The sequence below is a fragment of the Rhamphochromis sp. 'chilingali' genome (assembly GCF_963969265.1).
Source record: "Rhamphochromis sp. 'chilingali' genome assembly, chromosome: 7".
Classification (NCBI taxonomy): Eukaryota; Metazoa; Chordata; class Actinopteri; order Cichliformes; family Cichlidae; genus Rhamphochromis; species Rhamphochromis sp. 'chilingali'.
Window position 1 is genome coordinate 31,001,402 of NC_137934.1, and position 23,102 is coordinate 31,024,503.

The 23,102-nt window shown below is 42.3% G+C and overlaps 1 protein-coding gene across 4 annotated transcripts; it reads right to left on the minus strand.

Moving 5' to 3' along the window:
• Positions 1-1,735: 1,735 nt before the first annotated feature.
• Positions 1,736-22,325, minus strand: b3galt2 (UDP-Gal:betaGlcNAc beta 1,3-galactosyltransferase, polypeptide 2). Of its 4 annotated transcripts, none has more exons than XM_080887927.1 (2): positions 22,156-22,325; positions 1,736-4,022 (listed from the first exon to the last, which is right to left on the minus strand). In XM_080887927.1, the coding sequence occupies exon 2, from the start codon at positions 3,823-3,825 to the stop codon at positions 2,494-2,496; it is 1,332 nt and encodes a 443-aa protein (XP_080744053.1). In that variant the 5' UTR covers positions 3,826-4,022; positions 22,156-22,325; the 3' UTR covers positions 1,736-2,493. The 4 variants fall into 4 exon arrangements, with proteins under 4 accessions (XP_080744053.1, XP_080744054.1, XP_080744055.1 ...); XM_080887928.1 differs by lacking the exon at positions 22,156-22,325 and adding an exon at positions 13,660-13,804; XM_080887929.1 differs by lacking the exon at positions 22,156-22,325 and adding an exon at positions 13,626-13,793.
• Positions 22,326-23,102: the final 777 nt, after the last annotated feature.

Here is a 23,102-nt window from a genome sequence, read left to right on the forward strand (position 1 = left end):
GATGTGTAAAGCGCTTTGGGGTCCTTAGGGACTAGTAAAGCGCTATACAAATACAGGCCATTTACCATTTACCATTTCTTTGTACATTTTCACGTAAAATGTTTAAGTGAATACTGCACCCATAAATTCACTCATATATTTTGAACATGTCTTAAAGGAAGCATTTTCTAAGAAGTGAGACTGAAGTTAACATCATCACACGGTCATCAAAAAGTTAATATTAATAGTGTTTTAGTTCTAGAAATCGCAGTTAAGATTTTCATTAGGAGTGACCAGGATCGACAAGATTAGGTTTGGACACAGGGAGGAGGGGGCAGAGGATATATTGGAAAAAAGCTGTTGACAATGAAGCTGGCAGCTAGAGATGGATGCAGATAATCCACTGTGGTGACCTCTAATGGGAGCAGCTGAAAGAAGTTCGAGCAGTTGCATTTACCCTCAGAAAATTTTGTGAATTGTGTATATTTGTGAAGATTACCTTGCTCCACAAAACATGAAACTACTGTGAACTTTTTTTTATCCCTTTCGTGATTCCTGCAGCAGTCTATTAGCAAGTTCATCATCATCTCCTGTTGTTTTCAGCTAATTAGTTAGCTGTTCTCTATAGCAATTTGTTTATTGCAGTGACAAACCGGTGACAATGCCTATGTTTTAACACTTCCATATTAGTGTTAATAACTATACTCTTTGGCTGCTAGCTAGCTGTTGTAGCTAGCTCCTGGTTTCAAAATGATATCAGTCATATCAGCAAAACAGTTATTAATGTATGCATTACATCGTATATTGATCCTTGTGATTGATTTAACACTGAAATGCAACCAGTCCACTTTTAATACTTAATATTTTCTAAATGAAAATTCAGATGAGCTGAATAGCAGTAAACTGTAATGCTAAATGATTTCTCTACATATCATTTGCTTCTAAGAGCAGGCATAAACAGATGGTGACAACCTGAATCATTGTTCCCTATGACATATGATGCAATATTTCTATTCTGATGAAATTTGAAAATACCCCCCCATCCAGAAGTGTGGTGGCTGTGAAAGATCAAATGCACTGCAGCTTAAGAAAGCATTTTTGGGAAGACATTAATGGGATGGAACGGCTGCAGTAGTAACTGTGCACTGAGACTCTTCAAAAAAAATAAAGGATTCATTGCTGTGAGGAAGAAAAAGATGCAACCTAATGTACATTTTAATCTCAAGATTCACACATACATGTTTGCTATTAGCCATTTACTGTCGCTTGTGATTTCCAAAACAGTTTCATCACGTTATTGTCTCCCCAGAAACACGTTCCTTGGGTTTGGTGAATTTTTTTTTCTCGTAAGCTTTTGTGGCATTTCATTAATTTCGCTTGTGTGTTTTTTTCCATATGGTTTTCTTTGCTTTTAACTATTTTTCATGTGGTGTTTTGAGTTGCTGTGCATTTGAACAACTTTCACCGCCACTGTACATAAGGTACAGGGCTTATTGCATGGTTTGTGTGGACAAAGTGTGAAGCACAGGACATTGCAGTGAATAGATGTCCGCCCGATTGGATACATATGAGGGAAATTTAGTTATTTCTATTAGCAGAAATGTGTTCCATCCATTCGGTACTCTTTTTGATGCCAAGGCTCACTGTAGCTCCTCTGCTAACGTCCGGTGGTCCACACCACTTTACGTTCGACAGCTTAGGAAGAACCCCCGACAAAACAGACACACACTGCTGCACACAAAGTGATTTTGGAACGTTTATTCGTTAACAGATTCATTGCACATTTGCTGAAGTGCAGAGTCATAGTCAATGTAAAGCTTTAAAAAATACAATCTCAGTCATCTCTGATGTGATTCTGGGTGCGTTCATGTCGATCGTTTTAAATAAAATACAGTATATGACAGATAAACCTTCTCTTTAGGGTGGTAGTCATCGATAGATCTGGAAAGTAAACACTGAGAAACAGGGCAGCATAACTGGTCAACGTCAAAGGTTCATATCATTCATTCATATTTAGGTAGTATAACTTTTTGACATAGTACATGTACATTTCCCTTTGTCTTTGTAAACACACTTGTGTCTTAATGTTTTTCTTTTTTTTCCTTTTGTTTTTTTTGTGTATTCGTAGAATGTGACATACAGTACTACCCTTTAGAGAAGAGCATAAATTACCACCTTTCTGTTGGCACCTGAATTATCATAAACACCGCTCTTGAGCTGCAGCTTTTTTTTCTTTTTCTTTTTTTTTAGCACGCTCCATTTCACACAGAAATGTCCCCCATTCTCCCTTTTGGAAATAGCTCAATAGATTTACAATACATATTTTTTTCATTTTTTGATTAAAAAAATAGTTTGAATCAACTGTACACAATACCAAAAACAATGTGCTTATCCCCATAAGGTATAGTGCTGAGAGTTCAACATGCCCTTCACCATCTGTAGTTACACTGAACTCTTCTATCCTTCCCACCTTTCTTCTTTTTTTTTTAAGATGGGGTGTAATCGCAGGATCCATCACGGAGGCCTCTCTCCGTGGAACTTCCGGTGTCTGTGCCTGCCGCTCTTTTCCTTGGCCATGTTGATACAGGCGTTGTGCTTGTTGCTTTGCAAGTGGTTCCAATACTTGATGAGTTCATTGGGTTGGAACTGATGGGATGTGATGAGGTGGCTGTACTTACAACTGGAGTAAGACACACGCCAGTGGTTGAAAAGGAACTCGTTGGGAGGGGGTGCTGGTTCAATGCGCAGCTTCGCCAGGCAGATTCCCACGTAAACATCCTCCAGGTGCAGCCTGCGTATGCTGAGCGAGGCCTGGTAGATCAGCTCGGCCATGTCCCCTGAGAACACGTACCCCGTGCCTGAGCAGAATATCGGGTAGCGCTCGCTTGGATACACCTCTGGTGGCATGTACCACTTGCTGTCTTTGTTTCGGTTTGGTGCATAGCCCCTCATCAGGTAGCCAGTGAAATACCTCTGCCTCGGAGGCATCTCAGGTTTCAGCAGCTTCTGGATGAGATATTCTGTATTGACAAACATGTCACTATCTGTCTTCATCACGTAGGAAGCATGTGGGCAATAGGTAGCTACCCAGTTCATGCCCATCAGAGTTTTGATGGTCAGGTTGTAGTAAGTGTCCTGATAGTCCTGTTGAATGATATCGTGGTAAACGCAGCTCTCTTCCTCGATTCTGCTCTGAAGGAGGGTGTCCGAACTCTTTCCTGTGCCGAGCAGGAAAAGACAGACAAACCCCAGGCCCATCGCCACGCTCTCGTTTCCCCATGTCTGGCGGATTGCATTGCGGGCATTGGCCTGTCCTGGCTCAGCAGCTATGAGCAGGATGAGAAAGGGTGTGCTGTCTCTGCACTTGAAGGGCTCGTTCAGGATGTATCGATAGGGCTGGGCGCTAAGCCTCCCGCCAACACCCATCTCCTTCTCTAGCGTGTTGTTAGTACTCATCGAGTCCCCGAGCCCCATTACACCCATTCTGGCTCCTCCACCTCCTCCTCCCCCCACGACTGCTGCCTCTCCTGCTGCCCCCTCACCCTGCTGAGAGCTGAGGTTGAGGAGAGGTTTTGGTGCAACATTCCCTGTTTCCCTCCAAAGGCCCCTCAGGGAGTTGCTCTGGTTCGCCTCTCCCTTGGGGCTTCGAAGGCCCCTGACAGTGTAGGCAAGCGGGTTTTCGCGAGGCCCGCTGTGCCCTGGCAGCCAGTCTTGGTGGCTGAAAAATAAGAAAACGGCGAAGAGCAGGGCCAGTGAGACGAGCCCGGCCACGTGGGTCCGAAAGAGGGAGCGCTTGACGGTCCAGGTCATCTTGATGGGACAGCAGTGCCGCCGTCTCCACTGCATGATGCAGGTCGGGGTCGCAGGAGGCTGTTGCTGCTGCTCGAGAATGGGCGGCGGCGGTCACATACAGTCACCGTAAACATGTGGTTGTCAACAATCAGAGGGTTATCTGAGCTGACAGACAGGTTGGAGTTAGCCTCCTGGTGGAGTCAGGGGAATGTCTGAACCCCCTCCGATGCAGCTTAGAGCAGGGTTAAAATCTGAAAAGAGAAAAAAAGGAGACTGAGAAAACAGCTTTGGAAGCAGCCCAAAAGCACCTCCTATTCACTGGCACAGAGCCACATGTTAGTTGTCTGAATTGCAGGTGTGGTTTTTATTGTGGGAAAGAACTGAACCTAATTATTAATTGTGCTTTGTTTTTCTCATGGCTTGTTTTGACACGCTCGAGTGACTTTGACTAAAAAACCCTCAGTTAGAGCTTTCTGTGGATGGAGGGTCCAATATGGCAAATGGCTCTCTCGGTAAGCTGACTTAACAGTTCAAAAGGAAGTAGCTGATTCACCGTGAGCACTGTTGTATCTTTGATTGGACAGGGACGAACAACACGGCAGGGCCTGGATGCTGCTCTGAAAATTATGCATACAGTGCATCTGTATGGTTGAAAAACAAGCACTCCCAGTTGTGTCTAGTTGCTGATATACAGAACACATCCCGAATAATTCTATCTCATGGTTTACACAACTGACGGCCATAGATTTGCACAGTGACAGAAAATAAAGGGAATCAGGAATTCATCTCATGGTTAAACCCAGTTAAAATAGTCAAGACTGGTGGAAGCTACATTTTGGGCTGGCAGATTGGTGGTAGGCATGGTGAGATGGTGGTTTCTTTTTTTCTTTGCATGTCATTACTCAGTTTAATGCCTGGGGCAAACTATAAATTGCAGGTTTGGCCCAACGCGGTGCCAGCAAACGCTACCCTGAGCCGCATGGGCAAGCAAGTGTCATCAGCCCCCCGCAGCGCGTCAACAGCTAGGGAGGAGATGCATCTGTCAAAGTGAGTTTTCAGGGTCCAGCAGGCAGCGGTGCCTAAGCCTGAGCCAGCCTCTGGTGATAACAGCCATCACCAGCCATTCACCTTCTACCTCCAGCTTATCAATGCTGCCTACTGTCTAGCTGCGATCACCCAGGCTGCTTGAGGTTGGAACATGGAGACGTACAGTATAAGGAGAGGACAGATAAGGAAACAGGCAAACAGTGTGGACAAAAATCTACGTGATTATGTGTGCTGTCCAACAGGACGTTGTGCACAAAGAGAGACATAATGGTGAATGCGCAGAATGCAACTGACAGACAAGCCACTTAGAAAACTCTATGCCAGGGGTGACAAATTCAAGGTCCGCTGGCCAGAATCGGCCTGGGAAAGCCTCAAATCTGACTGTTTTGTTAATCCTGTGAATTAACAAAAAGTTTAAAGTATTTGTAATTACAGGAAAGTCTAGGCAAGGACAACCCAGAACTACTTCTGTTATTTTTACACATTTATTTCCAATACTGACATATTGTTCATTTACTACAGCAGCCTTTCTTTGTCATATACAAAAAACCAAGACATAAAGTTGAAAATGTCCATCTTTTTTCCCTATATTAAGATATTTCACAGATTAAATGTGTAATTAAAGGGCTTTACACTGACTGACACTTAAGATCAGAGTACGCTGTATGTGGTTCATGATCTAAAATGAGCCTGGCTCTGTAAACGCACTGTTCTGAAGCAGGATTTACCTAAAAAGATTGTGGTATACACGCACCAGCTCAGCGAGTCACCAAGGCAAACAGTCAGCTTGCACAAAAAAAGCATTTACTATGCAATATAGTCAATCACATGGATAGCAAACAGCACACATGCAATCATTTTTGTTGGGATCACTGACAGACAAACCCAGAATATAATGCCGACAAGATTTAATGATACACACAGCAAATACGCTACACACATAATCAGATCTGTGTACACACACAGACAAAAGATGCATGTGCACATCACACATAATTATATTCACACTTGACGCAAACATCATCACTGCTGTCCACGTTGACTAACACACACACACACACACTCATGCTGGCAGTACACATCACTAGAGAAAACAGAATATGCCAGCAGAAACTTGGAGGTTGTACTAGACTCTGGCGAATATTAATGTAGCAGCAGTGTAGCAGTCTAGAATCCCCTTTTGCTTCCTGTGTGTGTTAATTTACTGCCTGCCTGCATTGCCTTTCTTGCTTGTTTGCTTGCTTTTTAATAATTTGAGATACGAAACAATGGAGCAATAATTTTTGCAAATGCAACATGCCAGCTTGCTATGAGAGAGTGTTTTTTTTCTAAATCTAAACTTGCAATTTTCAGTTTCCTGCTATGTTTGCTCATTCATCATGACAACTGACAAGGAACACGATAACCTTTTCAGGCGAGTGTGCTTACCCAGCGCAAGCAATTACAGGAGAATGAGAGAGGCCAGGGCCGGCTTTGTTTTAAAGGTTAACGTACTTTACATCGAAGCACATCCAGCGCTTGAGAGATTTCTGCTGTCAGCTAAATGAGCATGTAGTTCCATGAGCTCTGATGAAGAGTCCACACACAGAGGCGCATACACATAAAAATAAACATGTACGCACGGGTACACACGCGAAATCTGACATCTACCCCACCCACGCGCTTACAACCCTCAATGGATTTCTGACGTTGTTTTGGATCTAAATGCCAATTTCACCAGGAGATCAGGCATCCATTTTTAATTTTTACCAGTGCAATTTAATCTGCCAATGCCTTTCCTCATTAATTCATTTTCTTCGCTCCCATCAATGTCCCTTCTATATAAGCCAATTAGTTACACTAGTGCTAATTAAAGCCCCAGCGTTTCAGCAGCGGTCAATAGTCAGAATGACGCCTCGGGGAGTGGCACTTTGGTAACATACTAAGCATACATTGTAGTGCCTTTTCTCTCAGCCTTAAAATCAGCAGGAAGAAACTCCCAATGTTCACACACCAATCACCACGGTTTGCTTTCTTTCTTTCTATGCCTGCATAAGCAGCCTAGACTGCTTTTGCCTGAACATGTTGTGAGACGCATGCAAAACAAGCTTTGCCGATGTCAATGAAGATATGACCTTCATTTGATGAAAAAAAATGCACTTTGTGATAGTGACACATTTTCTTGAGGAAAACGGCTCACAGAGCGGCTGCTCACTGAAGTTAGAGGTTAAATTCTGCTTCACTGGAACCGGTCCGACTGATTATGTGGTTCATTTGACATTCCTGTTTCCTCCAATAACACCAGCCTTGAAGCAACCACTACATTTATGATTTATTTTAATGCTAAACTAGTGTTACGCCATACTGCCTTCATTGGAGTAACGAAAGCTCAGGCATCTCTAAAAAGAACCATCAAAGGCTAAACAACATCGACAAACAAATCCTGAGTGTTGTGGTTGAATGAGATATAACTTGTATGGAAAAACTAGTCTTGTGAAACAATGTTCTTTGGACAGAGAAGACCAAACTAGAGATGTCTGGGCATAATGCACAGGGCTGCGTTTGGCAAAAACCAAAAACAACAAATCAGCACAAACACCTCATTCCAACTTGCAAGCACAGTGGTGGAGGGGTGACATGGCTTATTTTGAAGGCACGGGAACTGGGCACCTTGCATTCAATGAATCTAACACGAACTAGTCTGTAGACGAAAGTAGATCAGCTACAGCTTGACTGAAACTGGTTCATGCAACAAGACAGTGGTCCCAAGCATACCAGCAAGCCTATAACAGAATGGCTGAAAAATAGCCCCCCCTCCGAGTTGCAATACCCAGAAAAAGTCCACAAATGATATGGCAAGAGCTTAGGTCACCTGTGCATTTAGAATGCCTGTAAACATAAGTGAACTGAACCTAAATTGTAAAGAAGAACGGGTTGTACAGAAAATGACAACTTCAAGTTATTGCTGGTAAAGGTGCTTCTAAAAGCTACTGAATCATGAGGTGTACTTAGTTTTCACAGGGCTGCAGAGTCCAGTGAAAACGTTTTTCACAACACTATATATACATCATAAAGCTGTGAAATTTATGGTTTTCAGGGTCTTTATCATTAACTCGGTTTCCCTGGGTCTTTTCCCGTGTTGTAGTTGTGTGTCTTATTTTGAAAGAAATATTTGCACGTTATTCTATATATTCTCCTTCCTTCCTTGTCTTTCCCCTCCTTCCCCAATCAGTCGAAGCAGGTTACTAAAACCCCTCACTTAACCTTTTTCTACCAGAAGTCTTTTCCTGTTAACTTCCTAATATGATCTCCTCAATCATGGACCTTCATCTATAAAGCCCTCCTTTTGGCATCAAGTTTGAAAATACCATCAGTAAAGTATCCAGCACATTCAGGTCTCCTTTGCATAACTGGTTTTCCCTGCGTCAGTAGCACGCACTGGGCTCTCCAAATCACAGACAAACAGTATCCCACAGTTGTTTATGTTTTTGAACCCATTTTGCACAGAGAGGCATTTTTTGAAAATTGTATTGATAGCAATGTTGAATATTATTACACAGGAAACAAACAACTACACGTAAAATAATTACACCGTGGCGCCTCTGCCTTTCTAAATGGAGGGACGGTAGCTGTGTGTGTGTATGTAAGTGTGTAAAAGTTTGGGAACCACTGTGACATAATCCATTCCTCACTTCTGTTCAGCAGCACTCCACTTCAAGAACCTGTCATTTCATTCTCAGCCTTTTGTTTACCATCTGATTGCAGTGAATAGTTCAACATGTAAATCCAAGAATACTAGTAACTTGAGATCAGGGGTGGTGGTCATCCCTATTCTAATTTCCACACTGTTGTTCTATTTCTGAATGGCCAGCTGGCAGCTTTACTTTGGTTATATTTACTAAAGTGAAAAGCAGGGTTTTCACAATCTTAAGAAAACTGCATTTCTTTAAATAAAAATTATTAAAATAAATTGCGTCTTAACTAGTGATGAACCAAAAACTAGTTTCAAGCTCAAACTTTTCTTTACAAAAAAACCCTGACGGCCAAGATCTTTTTGTTGTTGTCTTTTTTCACATTTTTGCCAAGAAAACAAATTAATCTATCCATCTAGTAGATTTTAGGTTGCTTTGATCAACTTCAAATTATTTTAATTCATCCTTTACTTTATACTATGGCAGGCATTGATCTATCCCTTTGTTAAATCTGATGTCATTAGCCATTTCCCAGTCCAATGCTGCTTCAGTTTTCCAAATCAATCAAACTCTGAGCCACCACTCAGAGAGAAAGATCTTTTCAGCCATAATAAAATGATCACTGCGGCTGTTCTCCCAGATATTACAGTTAAGTTTACATTCAAGGGTTCAGCCGAGTTGGACGTTAACAGGAAGCTATCTCACTGGTTTCTAACTAAAGATGAGATACCAGGTTCTGACCAAAGTATGTCTAAAATACTAAACAGAAAACACATTAGCTGTGACATTTAAAGGGTTAGTCAAGCTGGGCCAACTTACATACAATGATGTGCCACATGGTGGCTAGCTACATAGCTATGTTTAGGCTAATATAAATACATTAGCACAGGGATGATAAGAAGTTTTTTCCCAAAAGCTTATATCAGCTGTCTCTAATGGGCCATCATGTGGAAAACTTCAGCCAAGAGATGAACCAACCTCAACACCAGGCTGATCACTAATATGTTTCTATGGTGGGCTGTGCAGCAAATGAAAAGCAAGTGAATAAAAAACCTGAAGAGACTAAGAATTCAATCCAGTTCAGTTAAGGTTTATTTAGGTAGCACGAAATCAGAATAGCACTCCCGTCAAGGTACGTTCTACTGTGAGGTAAAAACCCTGCAGTTCTGGAGAAAAAAGATTTTTTTTAACCTAATTTTTGTTTCTAATCAAAATAAGAGCCACAAATGAGGATATTCGTTTAAAATTTTGATAGAACAGTAGCAGTATAATGTCCTCGTAAGTGGATATCAGGCCCTTGTAGAGCAAAATTTAGTATTTTGGTCTAAATAACCCAAAATGCGATGTCCACATATGTGGACGCCAGGTCCTAGGAGGTTAAGAAGCAAAAAGACACTTTCACTTACTCTGCAGTAACAGCTGTTACGTGGAATATCTGGAAAGGAAGAATCTCCACCAACTGACTTGTTGCGCCAGTGGCATCCTGTTACAGTAACACACTCAAATTCAGTGAGTACTTTAGAACAACAATTTATTTGTAGAAGGCAAGAGTGCATGTTGTAGAACAGAATCTAGATGTGCAAATACATTTATGAATTCTATTCAAATTCCATTTGTTTGACAGTCTACCAAAAAATCTTTCCAAGGACTATCAGTCAACTGCACATCTACAGTAACCTTGGATGGAAATCACAGTGTCACCAAAATAAAGGTCAGAGAAAGATTAAAAACAGACACACACACACACACAGAGAGAGAGACACACACACACACACACACACAATAAAATAAACTAAAACAGAATAAAATAAAAGTGCTATATGGACTATCCTTCAGCTATAGAACAAAGTTTAATATACTGAAACAGACACTGAAATAAAAAATAGTTTGAGTTTTAAATGAAACCATCTTCAGGTTACTGCTTTTCATATCCCCTTTAATATGCTGCTTCTTCTCAACACATCTGTCTGAGTCTAATCTGCTAGTATACAAATAAAAAAAAAATAATAATAATTTGTAAAATTCATGTAATTCATGTGATACAATTTTTTAATTTCGACACTGGATTAAAGAGCCGGCACACAGTGTATGCTGCTCCTTGATTTCACTGTTTTCTTTTGTCTCTGTCTATAAATCCAAGTGTCCTCTGTCAGTAACGCTTTACTCAAAAACAAACGTTCCTGTGATATATTTAGTTACGTGGACGAGTCGTTTTATCTGTAGAATATTGATAAGGTCAAAACCCAAATACAAAAGAAGGAAATTTGGCATTTGTTGTACTTTTACAGGTTTAAAAATAAAACCGCCTTGTATCTTTACCCCCGCCAAAAGTAAAAGATTGTCATGATGTTTTAAATAATCCACAGACTTGCCGTCCAAGAACTAAAGAAAAAGGATAATTTTCAGACCCTTTGAAAACGTTGTTTGCTGTCTGACTCAGCCTGGAAAGGGCCGGCAGGATAGGGAGGGCTGAGTTCTTGCTAAGTGTTGAACAGACGAGACACTCTGGATGGCCAGCTGCGTTTTATTTTTTTTAATATCCTTCATGACTAGAGCCTGGTCAAATGTGGGCCAGGCCACTTGAGCCCTTCCAACACACGACATAGCCATATCTGATCCTTATCAGGTCAGCTGACCCAAATTACAAACTTTTCTGGTATCTAATCAAGAAGTGTTATTCATATTCTGGTTTTAAGATAGCCATTTCTTTAAACTGACTTTGATTAATCAAATAACTGATAAATACTGTAATATAAATGTTTTTTTGTTGCAAAAAAATGTTTCATAACAAGATAAATTGTTAATGTTTACAACTTCCCCCAAACTGCTGGTAGTTCTCTCAGGCAAACAACTGAAAATAAAACACTGTGCTGTTAGGAAGTGGTGCAAATAATTCACTGAAAATGACTCGCTAGCACACGAATCTTTACCTGACATATTTTACCATGCAAACAAAAGTAGGGGCAACAAACAAATATCAGATGTTACTTACGTCATTTTCTAGTAAATGTATAAATTTAGCAGAAAGCAGGACCTCAGACTCTGCTCTCTCTTTCAATCATCTCCATCATTTTCCCCATAACTGCCTTGATCCTTTGCTCATACCGAGGCTGCTGGTTTGTGGTTGGCTCTGAGCTCTGGGTTTGCTTTAGTCACTTTTCCTTTGTTAGCTTTTTTTTAAAACAACCATGTTTAAGCGTCTGTTTGTTGCTACAGACGGTTTACTTTTATGAATCTTTGTCTTTTGCTCACAGTGAGGAACTTCCACACTAACGTAACCTCAGCTTGTGGCTGCGAGTGTGGAAATCGGCCGATTCTGACCAATGCATCACATTAAACAGATTCTCTTTAGATGTTTCAAAGCTGATTGGATTAAAAAAAAAGTGATTTAAAAAAATGGATTATTTTCAAACATACATCAGCGTTCTGAACTCCACAGATGTAATCCAATTTCGTGTAAACTGAACCTTTACCACATACACTGTAGACAGTAAACATTTAGACTCGCTTGGTCTTTAAATAGCTTTAGGTCTGAGTAATGGCAGTGACAACAGAAAGTGTTGAGCAGCCTTTGGACTTTGACTTGGACTCCCGACCTTTTAGGAAATCAAGCTTTGGCATCCAGGACCCACCGCAGCTGTAAATATTATGCTACAGCATCGCACTTCTCTAAGCGAGTGACAGACACAGAAAGTGTTATCCACTTCCGTTAATTGTGCTATCTGAAAACTATTACTGCTGTATTTACCTCTCACAGTCCTAACACCCTGCACATGTTCTCTTCCCTTGGACTCTTTTTGAGGACTCGGTTCAGACGCCACTGTAATAAATTATAAGGGGGTTTGAAAATTAGACCCTATTAAAGTTTCATAGTCTGGTGGTCAGAGTGAACACCCTGACGGGGGAGGTTAGCCTTTTTTTCCCTCTCCGTCGCAGCATTTAGCAGATATCCCCCAACTATGCACGGTCTTTAGTGCCCAAAAACACTCAGGCAGCTCGACATGATGAAGTGGATAAAAAAAACCCTGTTAATTGAACTGGATCGATGGAAAGTCCCTGGCCTTGCATCTTGGCAGGTTTACAGAGGGATTTCCTAAACTTGATTTTTATGGAGACTAATACAGCATGCACTACTGACCCCTTTTGCTGACACTGTGCCTCCAGGAATGTCACACAAAAGCCAGGCAAGTGGACAACATTAATTTTTAGGGGAAGAAATAATAGTGGAATTTAAATAAGTGGTCCTCTGGTACACCTTCCCCGTGGTATGGGGGGGGAAGAGGGGCTTCTGGAAAGTATCTGAGACGAGATGCATGATGTTGGGACAAAGGTGTGTGGAGAAATTGATTGATGGCTAGATTGGTACTCGTCAAGGCTGCTGGGGAAGAAAGGTGGATGTAATGGAGGGGAGAGGAGGGCGGGGAAGGCTAAATGAATAATGAGGATGTGGGGGGACCGATGAGACGTGCAGGGCTGCCTACCTCCTCCTCCTCATGCTGCTGCCGCTGCGGTAGCTGATGGGGCTGCGGTCGGCTGAGGGAGAGCAGGGACCCCGGTGCCTGCACTCGCCATCACCGTCTCTCAGGACTGGAAACAATCTGGGCTTTAGTTCCCTTCCCCCTGTTTTTCTAATCGCACTGACACCTTCAATGCGTAAGGTCCCTCCTCCTCGTTCTCATCCCCACAAGCTCAACAAACCTGCGGGTTTTGGTTCTCCTCCTGCTGCGACTCCCCCTCTCCTTCCTCTCCTGTCTTGCGCCTTGTGCCCGCTCTACACTGCTGCCCTCTACTTCATTTACGTATCCCCTCACCTTTCTGTTTCTGCGTTGTTTTCTGATTTTATCCAAGTTTGGCCCGCTGCTCAGATGTGTTATTTCATGTCAGAATGAAAGCAAGAACACCACAGCATCCCCGCCCCGCAAGGCTATCGGGGAGCCCGCTGAAAAGCGACAGAGCAGCAGGAGTACGGCTGGTACTTCACGATGCTCGGAAAGCTGGTGTTAGGCAGAAGGGGAGTAATAAAAATGAGCAGAATAGGAAAAAATATATATATAATCTTCCATATATAAGTCCAATCACAGCCAAAACATGTTCCCCGAGTCCTGGAGTGGGAAACGGAAACAACAACTCATCTACCTTCACCTCCCTGCTTCGGGTTTTCAGTCCGCACCTTCTTGTTTTTTCCTTCTCCTGTGCTCCGTCTCAGAGCGACCCCGGTCGGATTCCTCAGCCGGGCGAGGTACCTACTGGCCCGGGGAAGCTGGCTGTCAGACACCGCTACACTGACAGAACTCTCCCACGTCACCGCATTCTTAGCGGAGCATCTCACGTGACCCACTTCAGTCACTCATGCTACCTTCAAGGATCGTGGGTGAAAAAATGTCCTCCCTGTATTCTCCCTCTCCCTCTCCCTCTCTCTCTCTCTCTTTTTCTCACACACACACACACACACACACACACACACACACACACACACACACACACACACACACACACACACACACACACACACACACACTCTGCGTTCCAGCAAACACTCTTACAATTAAAACTTAATCAAGCCATGCTGCATTCATATTGTTATTTGACAATTTAGGGGACAGTTTTCTTCATCTTTCAGTTTGAGGGTATAATCAAACTGATAACTGAAGATTTTAGAAACTTTATTTTCATCTTGCCACACAGTGGAAATGCTGTAGACATGTTATGGCAATAATGTTTTATCTTTTAATGAGGCAGGTGTTTTGGCTGTAATTAAATGGCTGAACTAAGCCATTGTTTGCTGAAGCCCCAATCGTGATGCCTCAAGGCCATTATTATGGCCTTTGTTATCTTTGTGTTTTGAAATAGATTGTGATAAGTGATATGGGTTGAAGAATGATTGTAACAGATGTGCTATGGAGCCGATGGTCCTAAACTCATAAACTGATGATCATAAAATATAGAGGTAGACAAATTAACCCCATTGGTTGGTGAAGTCCATTGTTGAGCGTAAAGAGGAGCATTTTCGCTTGTCCTTTGAAACTGGACATGCTGATGACTGATAATCCAAGAGACAGAGCAGACTTGGTGTGTTGTGATGTACTTGGTAGGATCTTTCTAAAAGCATGCCTTCCTTTTTTGACCTTTTAACTCAAATATTTTATACAAAAAGACTTAAGAGTAGGGAAAGAGTGAATAAAATCAGTTTACAGAGGCCACAGATTAATGGAGCTTAGGCCCACTTTAGTTTGATTTAGAAAATAAATTTACAACACGCAAGACATAACCAGCAATGCCTTTTAATCCTACGCTGCAGCCTTCCAAGGCATTCAGCCATAGCTGACTGCATCGACCTGCCATAGTTACATTTCTTGGGGGATGCACATCAGATTACATGAAAGGATAGGGCACAGAGTTAAAAAAAAAAAAAAGGATTTCCTGTTATGTCATAAATTATGACAGATTTCCTACAGAAGTCTAACTCGGGCCTTTCTCATAGCCTTCTAGTTAGCCAGACTGGCTTTTAGTTTTACAACAGAGAAGAAGCGAAAAGAGACTACAACATCTCAATTGTGCCTCAGACCTACATTCTCAGCAAAAAACTAAAAAGAAAAAAGAAAAAAAAGAAACCAATGCAGAAGGGTCTTAACCCTGCATTTTATTTGGCTGCCAGAAGACTCTGGTCCTATAGAAATCTGTGGAAAAATGGTTTTCTGACTTGACCTCTGTAAACATTTTCTTGACAAGTTTATGGGCTCAGACACTTATGCTGTGTCATAAAAAATTGAAAAATTAAGTTTATTTTGTAAGCCTCGGTCATATGTTTCAAAATGGATATTTATCCATAGTATCCTAATTAATTAATTACCTCTGGTTTTTCTGGTTTCAAAAGGAATGCAGTTGTACAGTCTTCAGGAAAACACCCCTCTGCTCCTTTTCATTTTGACCTAGTTTGAAGTCTTATTTCAGGACATTCATTTCATTGAGTAGGATTTAGGGTATGCCTGCCTTGGTATCTTGGGAAGTCACCACAATATGAAGATGCAATATTTCTCAGCAAAACACCAAAGAAAACTTTCTACTGGACCCTGAACAATGAGACTTTAGCAACCAATGAGTGATGTCACTTTGACCACATCCATCTTTTACTATCATTTTATGACATTAACATTAAATACGATTATTTTTGTGGAATGGCATGTAATGGGAAATCATTTATATTTGGACTAAATTCTCAAGGAGTCTGTATATATTTTTTTCTACCTGTAGTGCAGCAGTTATGCATTTCATTAAAGCTGCAATCCAATTACAAAAACAATACCTCATGTAAAAAGTGGAAGTCACATAAAGAAATCTGACAAAGAACAGGAAATCAAATACGATGTATCTGAGACGGGAATGTGCAGTTGTTGGGTTTTTTTTTTTTTTCCGCAAGTTTTCTCTTTGTTTAGATCCATCTGGGTGACAAGGTGCACATTTGATTATCAAGGCAAAGAAAATCATGGTTTCTTCTTGCTTTATTCTGATCCATTTATCATCCTTACAATGTTTGAGAAATCAAGAATGATTCCAAGAATCCAGTGAATTGGTGACAGATGTAGTTTAAAAACCAAAAAAGACCTCTCAACAACCCAAAGCTTAGTTCTTCCATTTTTCCCACATCCGCTTGAATGCAACATCACTCCCTTCTCTCATTTCGCTCCCCCTCCTTCACAACCCACCACCCTGCTCCCGCTCTGTGGGCGGAAAAAAGGGGGATTTAACTCGGTAAGAGCATGGTGGCCAGTGGTTGTCTGGTAACAGCTGGATTTGCCTCCATTGTGCTCTTTGTTTAACTCTGCCTGCAATGGTCCTCCCTGGACAGCGCCCTTCTCATTCCAACTGTAAATTAAAAAGGCATCTTTTGCCCCGTCTGCTACATTAGTAATGCATTATGCACACATGATTACCAACTAAATTTAGCATGCTTTTCACATCTAGACTAAGAACAAAACACACACACACATTCGCACGAAAACAAAACAACATGTGCTCCCCTGCAGATTACAGCACAGACTTCCTGCCTCCACTTCATGAGTCTGAAACCCTACCTGCCTCATTAATGACCTAAAGACAATGCAAGACCCTTCATCAACCCTCAGTCCTGTTTACACTCATCCACCTCAAAGGACCAGTGTGTTTCCTGATAAGGGATGAAAGCAAGCTCGCCTCTCTCCCTCTCTCAGTGGAAGTGGACCAGATGGAATTATAGCTCGTGCGAAAAGCAGCTCACCACCGCTCACCAGAGGGAGAGCGGCCTCTCGCAAGCACTGTAAATATTGTAAGGTACACTGCAGCACAGGAGCACCGGTGACTGAATAATTAATAGGAGCTGTGTCTTTGACAGAAATATTTTGGAGGCCGTTAGCTCTGCTACCTGGCCAGTGAGAACATATTTGTCAAACGAAAGCAATGTCGAGGTGGTGATTGATTTCCGGTGGCTGCCAGGTTAGAGGCAGCGTGCCTTCGTACATTAATATCATGTGGCATCTATCACAGGTCACTTCCTCAACTCATCTAGTCTTGGCTGCCCTGCAGAGACTAGCGTTTCAAAATGTAAATCGTCGTCATTAATTGCCAGGTACCCCCGGGGCGTCTTGGAATGCCTGCTCGGGTGTGTTCCACGCAGATATACACTCACCCAAATGCATGCTTTTATGGTGTTTTTACATTTCTTAGAAATGTCTCGTAGTCATTTCTTTATAAACCATTCATATCCGTCCCATTCACAATATATATATATATATATATATATATATATATATATATATATATATATATATATATATATATATATATATATATATATATATATATATTAAAAAGCAGATAACGAGACAAACCATTTTTAACTTATCAATTAATTAATTACACACAAAAAAAAAACAAAAAAAACCCCACTGCTATAAAACAACAACAACAACAAAAGTGAAGCCAACTTTCTTTTCTGTGCAAAAACCCCAAGTTCAAACACAAACGACCAAACATTTTACTAGCGGCCTGGGAACCCTTTCACATTTGAATAATTTCTCATTTCTATGCTTTGAGTCATGGTCAGTTCGCCATAATGGCTAGTTCTGGAAGGAAATGCTAAATGACATGGAGAATAATGCAGCTATATCTACCTTTTCCCTCTGCGAGTTTACTCATTTGATGAATCAATTGGTTTTTTTTTTCTTTGTTCTAAAGCGTTTTTAAGTGCGTTTGCCTCGTGCTGCCCCGTACTTTACATTCTGTCTCTCTTTTTTTCCCCCTTTTCTGTCTGACACTGCTGGGAGAAGAACGGGTTGGTTATCTTGAAGCGACGCCTTTGACGAAATGCAGTCTCAGATGAAATGCGAGCTGTTATTGCTTCTCTTAAAGAGTGCAGTCGCAATATCCTGTGGCAGAGCCTCAAGTACAGGCAGGGCTGTCAGGGAATATTTTCGCCTTGAGTCAGACTCAAGTCTCTTGTTCACAGTACAGATCCTGGGGGTCAGCTCTGTTACAGAAGAGGGCACATTACAAAGACTGAATTGCTTCGATTTCATATTATCTCAGAAAGTTTGAAATTACACTATTAAAATGTGACTTTTTTCATTTAAATCATTAGGACAAAGTGACTAAAATATCTGCTTCCATTGCACATGAAATCCATAAATGTTAATTTTAGTTTAAATCGAGTAAATTCTTTATACAAATCCCACATATGGCACAAAGAGGAGGAAAAAGGGGGAAAAAGAATTCCTGAAATGCCGCAACAGATGCATTTGGCCACATTGATGACAAAGGCAAAATGTGTAATGTCTATCACATCCATATGAAAATTCACAGAGTGAATTAGAAATGCATGGGAGGCACACAGCTGGCATGCAGTCTGAATAGTAGCATGCCTGTCAGACTGGATTGTCTGGATTCTTGCAGGCTGGCGACAAAAGAGCAGTGCTTACTGCCAATATAGAGAAATAAATTAATGAGAGCCAGCGTGCATGGCTATCAATGACAAATCTTTTATCAGTTTGTGTACAGGTAATTTATTTTAATTCAGTGTATAAATCCACTGCCTGCACAAATGTGCACATAAGATGCTTGGCTTCTTGGCTCAAGAAACCCAGGGCTGTCTGACCGTCAGAGCCAGATATAGATGCGGTCAGACAGTCTGAGATCCAGCCAAAGTGTACAAATAAACCATCTACGCAAGAGGAGCTGGAGGCAAGAGCAGGAAGCCATGAATAGACAGTTACAAGGCAAACATGACATTTATTTTATGGCGGGAGAATATTACGAAGGGATCTCATAATTACCAGCCTTTACAGTGAAATATAACAACCACAGAAAAATGACAAATGGATGTGGAAGGCTAGAATTTTTAATATATGTGTTTGCTAAACTTGGTTACACAATACAATACAAAAATAACACTATAATTGTACTCACAAAAACTGGACCACTGACATCTTGGATGGATTGTAGTATAGATATTACACAGGAAGATGGCAAGTACTGTGCAAAAGGCTGAGGTGTGCCAAATTATCCAGGCAACACACAAATCAGTGGCAGCGGGAGTGATGAATGCAAATTTAAAAGATCGGTCCAGCTGCGAGTGCCTATTTGTTAAACACGGCAGAGGCTCTGTCATGTTGTGGGGCTGCATTTTAGTGTGTGGTGATGGGGATTTTGTCAAAATGGAAGTATGCACTGTCAAATTTTGGTCCAGCTGAGCTTGGAATTTGTGTGGGTAAAACCTTGTCGTGAATGGGCTGCCTATAGGATTAGCCTACATTCTTATTAGCTGTTCAAATATTATTATTTTTATTTTTATCTAATTCTTTCCTGCTATTTAGTCTTTCTATAAGCAATTTTTACATAGTTTATTTTGATTTTTTTTTTAAATTCTCATTAATATATAAAAAAAAAAAAACACCCAGCACGCCCCTGCGGGCGGTTTATCCTTCAAGCTCGGGTCCTCTACCAGAGGCCTGGGAGCTTGAGGGTCCTGCGCAGTATCTTAGCTGTTCCCAGGACTGCGCTCTTCTGGACAGAGATCTCCGATGTTGTTCCCGGGATCTGCTGGAGCCACTCGCCTAGCTTGGGAGTCACCGCACCTAGTGCTCCGATTACCACGGGGACCACCGTTACCTTCACCCTCCACATCCTCTCGAGCTCTTCTCTGAGCCCTTGGTATTTCTCCAGCTTCTCGTGTTCCTTCTTTCTGATATTGCTGTCATTCGGAACCGCTACATCGATCACTACGGCCGTCTTCTTCTGTTTGTCTACCACCACTATGTCCGGTTGGTTAGCCACCACCATTTTGTCCGTCTGTATCTGGAAGTCCCACAGGATCTTAGCTCGGTCATTCTCCACCACCCTTGGGGGCATCTCCCATTTTGACCTCGGGACTTCCAGGTTATACTCGGCACAGATGTTCCTGTACACTATGCCGGCCACTTGGTTATGGCGTTCCATGTATGCCTTGCCTGCTAGCATCTTGCACCCTGCTGTTATGTGCTGGATTGTCTCTGGGGCATCTTTACACAGCCTGCACCTGGGGTCTTGCCTGGTGTGATAGACCCCAGCCTCTATGGATCTTGTGCTCAGAGCTTGTTCTTGTGCTGCCATGATTAGTGCTTCTGTGCTGTCTTTCAGTCCAGCTTTGTCCAGCCACTGGTAGGATTTCTGGATATCAGCCACCTCCTCTATCTGCCGGTGGTACATACCGTGCAGGGGCCTGTCCTTCCATGATGGTTCCTCGTCTCCCTCCTCTTTCTTGGGTTTCTGCTGCCTGAGGTATTCACTGAGCACTCGGTCAGTTGGGGCCATCTTCCCAATGTATTCTTGGATGTTCGTTGTCTCATCCTGGACTGTGGTGCTGACACTCACCAGTCCCCGGCCCCCTTCCTTCCGCTTAGCGTACAGCCTCAGGGTGCTGGATTTGGGGTGAAACCCTCCATGCATGGTAAGGAGCTTTCTTGTCTTTATGTCAGTGGCTTCTATCTCCTCCTTTGGCCAGCCTATTACCCCAGCAGGGTACCTGATCACGGGCAGGGCGTACGTGTTGATGGCCCGGATCTTGTTCTTACCATTCAGCTGACTCCTCAGGACTTGCCTGACCCTCTGCAGGTACTTGGTGGTTGCAGCTTTTCTAGCGGCCTCTTCATGGTTCCCATTCGCCTGTGGGATCCCCAAGTACTTGTAACTGTCCTCTATGTCTGCAATGTTGCCTTCTGGTAGTTCAATCCCCTCAGTTCTGACTACCTTCCCTCTCTTTGTTACCATCCGACTACACTTCTCCAGTCCGAACGACATTCCAATGTCATTGCTGTATAGCCTGGTAGTGTGGATCAGTGAATCGATGTCTCGTTCACTCTTGGCATACAGCTTGATGTCATCCATGTACAGGAGGTGGCTGACAACTGCTCCGTTCCGTAGTCGGTATCCGTAGCCAGTCTTGTTAATGATCTCACTGAGGGGGTTCAGGCCTATGCAGAACAGCAGTGGGGACAGAGCATCTCCTTGGTAGATCCCGCACTTGATGGTGACTTGTGCTATGGGCTTGGAGTTGGCCTCTAGTGTTGTACGCCACATCCCCATTGAGTTCCTGATGAAGGCTCTTAGGGTCCCATTGATCTTGTACAATTCTAGGCATTCCAGTATCCAGCTGTGGGGCATTGAGTCATAGGCCTTCTTGTAATCAATCCAGGCAGTGCACAGGTTGGTCAGTCTGGTCTTGCAGTCTCGGCTGATTGTTCTGTCTACCAGTAGCTGGTGTTTTGCGCCTCTGGTATTCTTGCCAATTCCTTTCTGTGTCCCGCTCATGTATTGACCCATGTGCCTGTTCATCTTAGCCGATATGATGCCTGACAGGAGCTTCCATGTAGTACTGAGGCAGGTTATTGGTCGGTAGTTGGAGGGGACCGGTCCCTTCTTGGGGTCCTTGGGGATCAGGACCGTCCGGCCTTCAGTTAGCCATTCCGGGTGTCTCTCGTTAACTAGCAGCTGGTTCATTTGTGCTGCCAGACGCTCGTGGAGTGCAGTCAGCTTCTTCAGCCAGTATATATATATATATATATGGATGCTGATAAGATGTGTTTGGTTTCCTCCAAACGTAGCACTGTGCATTATGACCAAACATCTCTATCCAAATTATATTGATCCAGAAGTCATGTAATTTATTTAGATGCAACATTGCAAACCTGAGCTGTGATGCTTTGTTCTCTTTAGACAGAAGAGGCTTTCTCTTGGCAACCCTTCCAAACAAACCATACGTGTTCAGTCTTTTTTTAAAATCGTACTGTCATGAACTTTATGCTAACCGAGGCCTCCAGAATCTGAGATGTATGTCTTGGGTTTTTCACAAGTCCACTGAGCAAAAGAAACCAAATCCAGCTTGGATTTGCTGGGATGTCCACTCCTGCATTGTGTTAACATATAGCTGAATGTTCTCTATCAAAACAGTGCCACAACATGCTGTTGCCAATACCGTTAACACCAAACTGTATGCATACTACTTACTATCACTGAACTGAAACCACAACATGGAAGCAAAAATTAACCACTATTCAAATGAAACCAACAGCATTTGCAAGGTTGACAGATTTCAATATGAGAATGTTAAAATGTGAAGTCAGTGATGCAGAACAAAGGCTAGAACAAAGATTGTGATTACCGTTTCACTAGGTAGTCCTTGTTACGAAATCAGTTTCACCCCGGTTCTTTTTATTCCTCGAGGCATCAGAGACGGCACCGGAACTCAGTAGTCATTTTCACAAAACCTTTATTCATCTTCATTTAAGCATGCATCATCTAGAAGGGGAGACGTGCAAGGCCGGTGTCCCTCTGCAGATCTTCCACTCCTTTGTTTGTTACAGTTAGCTTTATAGAAGCGACCCCATCATAAAACCCCCATGGTGTACTGCAAACTCTGTGTTTGTGTGTGTATGCTCGAGCACGTGAGTGCCTATGTGTGCGCGTACCCATATGTCTATGTAAGTGCACGTAAGTGAATGTGTGCGCGTACCTGTGTGTATGTGCACGTGAGTGAGTGTGCATGTAGGTGTGGGTGTGTCATAACAGTCAAAGCACTGTGTGTGTGTCTCTGTGTACGTGACTTCCTGCCAGTCATAAAAGTAGTCTCCACTCAACATTAACTTCTCTTTGTCTTACTTTCACAGTTCAAAGTGGGGGAGGGCCTCCTAGAAATCTACTCCTAAATTCATGACGCACTCAGGCCTTTATTGCATCCAAGGCAGTGTCAGTGTCTCTACAATAACTCTACATCCTACCTAGCACATTTCTAAACTCTCAAATAAGCTACGCATATCTTCATCCTCCATGATTAAAAGAAAAAAAAAGATGATTAAATATTTCAAAAGGTGTGAGAGCTTTTCATCATACTCAGTATTATGCAAGAAAGCTATAGTGTATAACAAATCATTCAGTTTTTTCTGTAAGAAAACCTGGTTTGGCTTACAGATCTCAACACTATAGAAGCAGTGACAGAGAACAGAACAAACAGAACCAAAGATGATATCCAAAGAAGAGCTTTGGATACTGAAGCCTGGAGAACTGTTGCTGAAGACTGCTGAAAGAAATGACACAAAACCTTGCCTAAGA